Source organism: Muntiacus reevesi, chromosome 1 (genome assembly GCF_963930625.1).
Source record: "Muntiacus reevesi chromosome 1, mMunRee1.1, whole genome shotgun sequence".
NCBI classification, from domain to species: Eukaryota; Metazoa; Chordata; class Mammalia; order Artiodactyla; family Cervidae; genus Muntiacus; species Muntiacus reevesi.
In genome coordinates, this window is record NC_089249.1 from 62,378,434 (window position 1) to 62,386,473 (window position 8,040).

Genomic DNA, 8,040 nt, shown 5'->3' on the forward strand with positions numbered 1-8,040 from the left:
GGGTTTATGATCCTAAAGGCAAAGTTCAGATGTTTGCTCATCATCGCCTGAGGCCCCCACGGGCTTAAAGTTGCACTGCTTCGGCATCACTGTCTAACCTGATGGTCACAGACAAGCTGGGGACGCAGCCCCACTGCCTCCAACCTGCTCCGGCTCAGAGAGCGGGGTGCAGGGAGGCAGCGGCCGCGGCCACGAGGCCGATTAGGACTTGGCGACCCTGGGCCCAGCCTCCTCCGCCCCACGATGCCGGCTTCTCCCCAGAGACATGGTTCGTCTGTGAACAATCAAAGCCACAGAAGCATGAACGGTCGCGGTGTCGTCTGGGGTCAGGGCTGGAATTGCTCTGACCGTCCTCCTCCTAATGACAGCCTCGCCGGCGGCCGGCAGAGAGGTCAGCGCAGCGGGCCCCGCCCCCTGAATTCCCGGGGCTGCGGTAACGAGGCACCCCACGTGCGCGGCCCTCACGTCCGGAGGCCGGAAGCCCAAGGTCACGGTGCCGACAGGGCCGTGCCTCCTCGGCAGCCTGCGGGGCTCCTTCTTTGCCCTCCTCGTAGCTCCTGGGGGGCTCCTCGGCTCACAGACACCCACCCTGCTCTCTGCCCCTCCTCGCGGCCTCCAGCCTGTGTGCCTCTGCGTCAGCGTCAGATCTCTCCTTCCTAGGACCCCAGCCATGAGACTTAGGCCCACCCACATCCGCATGGTCTCAGCTAAACACGGCTGCATTTGTAAAGACCTTATTTCTGAATAAAGTCTTGTTCAAAATATTAGGAAAGACTCAGGATTTCAAACTGGTCTTGAAGGAGCACAATTCACACCCTCAAACCACTGCACACACAGCTGAGGATGAGAACTGGGCCACGGGAAGTAACACCGACCCATGCCATTAAATCATTGTCATTTAGTCGCTCAGTCGTGTCCAACTCTCTGTGGCCCCATGGACTGTAGCCCACCAGGCTCCTCTGTCCATGGGTTTTTCCAGGCAAGAACGCTGGAGTAGGTTGCCATTTCCTTCTCCAGGGGATGAAATCAAAGAGGGGATAAGCTCATTAACATGTTACATCATCCTGTTTTTAATAAAAAGCCTGATTATTGCATTATAATAACTCTTCCAAAAGAACAGTCAGCAAGAATTCGTTTCAGGATCGATATCCTCAGAAGGACATGTTATACAAATGAAAGCTTAATTCTCCTGATTTAATTTAGTTAATTTAGACAATGGTGGAGCCATTACAATTTGATGCATAAAGACATAATACACGTTTATGATGTAAAACAGATGCAGAACTGGCCAAAATCACAAGAGGTCGTCTTTGCTGACAGGAGACGCTACAGGTCACTGTCGCTTATTGTCAGGTACTGAGACCCCACACCGCCGTGCTGAGCAGGTTCTCAGCGTCCGAAGTGCATCATTCCCTCACTCATGGACTCAGCCGAGTGTCAGGTGATGGTCTGACTGACCGGCAAGTGCGGGGTTTGGGGATGAAGCCACTGATGATGCTGCGCCAACCGGCCCCAGGGGTGAGCTCAGAGCCTGGTGACCCGAAGCCGGACAGAAATGCAGGTGTCTGCACAGCCGTGCCCCCCACATCCGCCTGGAGCAAGAAGCCCCACCAACACAAGCAAGATAGCTTTACACAGGAAAATTCTAGCTTACACCAGCCCAGGGAGAATGTTTCCTTTTTAGGGCTCAGGTAAACCGGAATTCCCAAGGAAGGGGGACTCAGAAAGCTGGGCTGGACAGAGCAGGGCGGTGACCCCACGGGGCGGCCACCGAGGGCAGCACCGCGGCCGGGAGGCGTCTCGGGTCAGCCGCGTCCAGAAGCGGACGGGACACAGACCTCTTTGGAGAAAGTCGCTCTCCATGTAGCCTCCATGATTCTCTAACACTCGGGGATTAAAATCTCCCCAAAAGGAGCTCACATCGGAAAATCACCACACACACGAGGGAAACACCTCCACGAATAAGTCGGCAGGACTGTAACACACAATAGCCTTGTCCCCATCTGAATGTAACATGCGAAAACATCAACCGCAGAACATAAACCAAGCATTTGCTAAATGTTAAAAACATAAAACTGAAATTATGAAAAAATGAACAAGAAGCAAGAGGTAGTGATGAATTGGCAGAAATGGGGAAAAATGACCCCCTCAAAATGGAAATTGTAATTGTGGACATAAAATTCAGTGCATGGGCAAACAGCTGAAGAGAGAAAAACCTACACGCTCCAGATAGATCTGAAGAAATTACCTAAGTGCACCACATGAGTAGCATAAGAGATGGATGTTCTGGAAGTGGGGGTAAGGCCTGCGAGTCAGAGCATCCCTCGCGTGAAGGTACAAAGGCCGGGCAGAAAGCAAATACCAGCCAGGGTCACAGAACACGCGTGACGGACAATCGAATGTCAGCAAGAAACACGAGTACTTTACACTCACAAGTTTGGCAGCTGATGGACACATTCCTAAATGATAATTAGAAGGTACTTTAAAGTGAAGGATGGTGAAGATACCGCAGAGCAAGGCAGGTGAGATTCAGGAAAAGAGGAACTTTGAGAAAAGGTACAGTATTTAAACCTAGGATGTGAGGGGCTTCGACTGGTGGTCCAGTGGTTAAGACTCCACGCTCCCAGTGCAGGGGGCCTGGGTTCAATCCCTGGTCAGGGAACTGGGTCACACATGCCACAGCTAAGACGGTGCAGCTAAATAAACAAATAAATAAATATAAATATTTTTAAAACCTAGGATGTAGAAACAGCACATTAAAAAGCAGAGACATTATTTTGCCAACAAAGGCCTGTCTAGTCAAGGCTACAGTTTTTCCACTAGTCATGTATGAATGTGAGAGTTGGACTATAAGGAAAGCTGAGTGCCGAAGAATTGATGCTTTTGAACTGTGGTGTTGGAGAAGACTCTTGAGAGTCCCTTGGACTGCAAAGAGATCCAACCAGTCCATCCTAAAGGAGATCAGTCCTGAGTGTTCATTGGACCGACTGATGTTGAAGCTGAAACTCCAATACTTTGGCCACCTCATGCCAAAACTGACTCATTTGAAAAGTCCCTGATGCTGGGAAAGATTGAGGGCAGGAGGAGAAGGAGATGACAGAGGATGAGATGGTTGGATGGCATCACCGACTCAATGAACATGAGTTTGAGTAAACTCCGGGAGTTGGTGATGGACAGGGAGGCCTGATGTGCTGCAGTCCATGGAGCCGCAAAGAGTCGGACACGACTGAGCGACTGAACTGAACGAACTGAGGATGTAGAACCCTGCAATATAGAAGATAAAAAGGTAGAGGCCACAAGAAACACTAAATATAAGTGAATTAATTATCTAAAGGCTTCAGAGAAAGAACAGCATGGAGAAATAAAGAGCATCGTTGGTCCTGTGAAAAAACTAATCAAACAAACCAAGTCTCTACTGAGACAGATGAACAGGAGGAAAGGAGGTAATAAAAAAATATACAAGCAACTCCTGAAGCTCAATTCCAGAAAAATAAATGACCCAATCAAAAAATGGGCCAAAGAACTAAACAGATATTTCTCCAAAGAAGACATACAGATGGCTAACAAACACATGAAAAGATACTCAACATCACTCATTATCAGAGAAATGCAAATCAAAACCACAATGAGGTACCATTACACGCCAGTCAGGATGGCTGCTATTCAAAAGTCTACAAGCAATAAATACTGGAGAGGGTGTAGAGAAAAGGGAACCCTCTTACACTGTTGGTGGGAATGCAAACTAGTACAGCTGCTATGGAAAACAGTGTGGAGATTTCTTAAAAAACTGGAAATAGAACTGCCATGTGACCCAGCAATACCACTTCTGGGCATACACACTGAGGAATCCAGATCTGAAAGAGACACGTGCACCCCAGTGTTCATCGCAGCACTGTTTATAATAGCCAGGACATGGAAGCAACCTAGATGCCCATCAGCAGATGAATGGGTAAGGAAGCTCTGGTACATATACACCATGGAATATTACTCAGCCGTTAAAAAGAATTCATTTAAATCAGTTCTAATGAGATGGATGAAACTGGAGCCCATTATACAGAGTGAGGTGAGCCAGAAAGATAAAGACCAATACAGTATACTAATGCATATATATGGAATTTAGAAAGATGGTAACGATAACCCTATACGCAAAACAGAAAAAGAGACACAGAAGTGCAGAACAGACTTTTGAACTCTGTGGGAGAAGGCGAGGGTGGGATGTTTCGAAAGAACAGCATGTATATTATCTGGGGTGAAACAGATCACCAGCCCAGGTGAGAGGCATGAGACGAGTGCTCGGGCCTGGTGCACTGGGAAGACCCAGAGGAGTCGGGTGGAGAGGGAGGCGGGAGGGGGGATCGGGATGGGGAATATGTGTAACTCTATGGTTGATTCGTGTCAATGTATGACAAAACCCACTGAAAAATAAAAAAAAAAATTTTTTAATTAAATTTAAAAATAAATAAATAAATAAATCCTCAGCATTGTTAAAAAGGAAGGTCTGGGCAGGGGCTAGCCAGAGCTGTAGCAGAGGGTGAAGGGGTAAAAAGAATACATTTCTGTGTTTGATGATTTACTAATTTTACTTTTTTTAATCAGAGTATAATTGATTTGCAATGTAGTTTTAGTTTCAGGTATATAAGAAAGTGATTCAGACACATAGATATACACTCTTTTTCAGATTATTTTCACATATAGGTTATTTACAAAACAGAAACAGACTCACAGACGTAGGGAAAAACGTATAGTTCCCAAGGGGACGCGCTGGCAGGAAGGTTGGTTAGGGAGTTTGGGACAGACACGCACGCACCGCTACATTTAGAACGGATAACGAGCAAACACCTGCTCTTTAGCGCAGGGAACTCTGCTCAGCAGTGTGTGTGTGTGTATTTATATACGGGCTTCCCCGGTAGCTCAGCAGCAAAGACTCCGCCTGCAATGCAGGGGATGCAGGAGACGTGGGTTCAGTCCCTGGGTCGGGAAGATCCCCTGGAGGAGGGCACGGCTACCCACTCCAGTATCCTTGCCTGGAGAATGCCATGGACAGAGGAACCTGGCGGCTACAGTCCACGGGGTTGCAAAGAGTCAGACATGACCGAAGCCGCTGAGCACGCATATACATATATAAACACACATATATGTGCACATACATGCAAATATAAATCTTTTTTCAGATTCTCTTCCCTTGTAAGTTAATACAAAATATTGAGTACAGTTCCCTGTGTTAGAGAGAATACTTTGAATAAATGTATCATGCACTTGAAAACTTAAATAAAAAACACAATTTAAAAAAAAAAAACCAGAAAAAAACAGAAATTCTGATAGTCCCACAAACATTAAACAAATGTCATGTATACTTAAAAACACTAAATCCAAATGATTTTAAAGATATATATTTTCCAACCTTCCAAGGATAGACCATCCACATTTATAAAGATTCTTGTAAAGACTAGAAAAGGAATAAATATTATCCAAATCCTTCAAGGAGCTGAATAAAATCTTGAAAACAAAACAGAATATAGATGCTAAAATCCTATGCAAAATGTTAGTAGAATTATCTAGTAATCTATAAAAAAATAATTATTATGTTTGCTTCATTCAAGGCATGAAAGAGTGGGTTTACATAAGAAAAATGTAATATCGTAGCTCACCAAGGTAACTTATTAAAGGAGAAAAACCCTATAATTATCTTAAAATATGCAAAAAACATTTCATAAAATCCAACACTTTGATGATTTTTTTTAAACTCAGTGTAAAATATCAACAGACAAACTTTCTTAACCCACAAAGGTTACCTACCTAAACACAATTCTTAAAGGTGAGGTGCAATGGATTCCATATCTGACATCATATGCAAAATTCCAAACAAATTAACTGAAATGCAAAATCTTATAATTTTGAGAATATGAAGACATAAAACCACCTCCAGGGTAGAGAACACTTGTTTAAAGCAAATTAGCAAACAAATATAAAATGCTAACCATAAAACTAGACATTGATTAATTTAATCACATTAAAATATGAACATCTGTTCATCAAAAGACAACATAAAAACTGGAAAAAAATGTCATAAATTGAGGATCATTAGTAACACACAGCTAACAAAAGACAGCGTGGAGGATATACAGAATATCAATAATAAAAAGACATGTAACTGAACCAAAAACAAATATTTAGAGAACATTCTTGTCCTTTTGTTGGATGATAGTTTCACAGGGGGGGTTTCAGATTTTTTTTTTATCACAATGTTTTATAACTTATGCTTCTGTTACATGTTCTTTTTATAGGTATCAAACCTAGAAGATGTCTCTTAATTCGTATAAATTAAAATTCCAGAGTTCATGCAAGCCTCAGGTTTGGTGTGATCCAGAAGATTATTGATGTCCCCAGAGAGACGCTTCTTCGCTGTGCCTTCCCCTGGGCATCTTCATTCAGCCTGGCTTCCTTCTTGGTCGCCAGGCGGTGTCCAGAGGCCCTCAACCCCGCCTGCCATCCTCGGCGAGTGAGGGGGGCTCAGGCCACCGCAGTCCTGGTGGGATTAGCAGGGTCCCTGCCTGGTCCCCGGGGGCAGGCCCTCTCCGCCCGGCACAGACCTTCGCCCTCCGCCTAGGCCGGCAGGGCGGCTTCCCCGCAGACGTGGATCTCCGGCGGCAGACCCCGGGATGGCTACGCGGCCGCTGTGTGAGGCCCCTGCCGCCCCTGGGCGCGGGAGTCAGGACGGAGGGGTCGGGCCGCCGGCTGCAGGAGGCGGCCTCTGGAGGGCGGCAGAGAGCGCGCGAGAGCCGCGTGCTGCCGGCGGTCCAGCCGGTCCCCCGCGAGGGCCCGGTCCCCGAGGGGCGGCGGCGCCCCTCGCCCTGCCCACCGCTGGCTCCCGGAGAGGACGGGCGCCTCTGAAGCGGCACACTCTCAGGGCCAGGGCCCACGGCGCTTCTCACACTGCAGAACTTCACCTCCGCCCGGGAAAGCGCCGAGGGGGAAGCGGCCGCCTTGGGCTCCAGGGAGCAGGTCGCCTCCCGAGACCACCCCGCGCGGCTCGGGCCCGCGCCCACCCGGTCACGGCCGCCAGATCAGCCCCCTCGTTTCTCTGGGGAAGCACCAGACACGGGCCTGCCCCCGTGGTGGGCCCGCCGACCAGCCCGGCTGGACCCCCCTCCTCGCGGCGCGAAGGCCGGGACCCCCTGCCCCGAGCCCGGCTGGACCCCCGTCCTCGCTGCGCGAAGGCCAGGACCCCCTGCTCCGAGCCCGGCTGGACCCCCCTCCTCGCTGCGCGAAGGTCGGGACCCCCTGCCCCGAGCCCGGCTCGACCCCCCTCCTCGCTGCGCGAAGGCCGGGACCCCCCGCCCCGAGCCCGGCCGGACCCCCCTCCTCGCTGCGCGAAGGTCGGGACCCCCCGCCCCGAGCCCGGCTGGACCCGGGGCTGGGACGTGCCCTGCTGGGGCGTGCGGGTCAGAGAGGAGCCAGGAGCAGAGAAGGAGCCAGCGGCCCCTGGGACGCCCCAGCGGGGTCGGCGCTCAGGACGACGGGCAGCCTGCTCCGGAGTCTCCCTCGGGATGCACTGTTACAGGGACCCCAGCGGGCACCCGGTTTTCAGCCGCCGTCGGGCTTGGATGTCGATGGGTGGTGACCCAGGCAGGTTCACAGGCTTTGGTCACAACTGCTGGCTACGGCAGAAACAGTCTGTGTCCCCACAGTCCCTAACGCACCCCCGGGATCAAATGATGTCAAAGACCCCTGAGTACTTGGGCTGGGGGTTCTAGATCCATTGGTGCTTCCCCGGTGGCTCAGATGGTAAAGCATCTGCCCACAGCGAGGGAGACCTGAGTTCTATCCCTGGGTCAGGAAGATCCCCTGGAGGAGGGCGTGGGAACCCGGCCCAGTGCTCTTGCCTGGAGAATCCCACGACAGAGGAGCCTGGCGGATACAGTCCGCGGGTCACAAAGGGTCAGACACGACTGAGCGACGACACTACGGCTGCTGCTAGATCCACTGAAATGAAGGAGCCAATTCTAAACATGAATTATCCTAAAAGAGTACTGTTTTTAG

At 49.6% G+C, this 8,040-nt stretch overlaps 1 protein-coding gene across 1 annotated transcript; it reads left to right on the plus strand.

Moving 5' to 3' along the window:
- Window positions 1-2,494: 2,494 nt before the first annotated feature.
- On the plus strand, window positions 2,495-7,621 carry LOC136170660 (basic proline-rich protein-like). The gene is made up of 3 exons (XM_065939095.1): window positions 2,495-2,522; window positions 6,608-6,881; window positions 6,940-7,621. The coding sequence occupies exons 1-3, from the start codon at window positions 2,495-2,497 to the stop codon at window positions 7,619-7,621; spliced, it is 984 nt and encodes a 327-aa protein (XP_065795167.1).
- The last annotated feature ends 419 nt before the right edge of the window (window positions 7,622-8,040 follow it).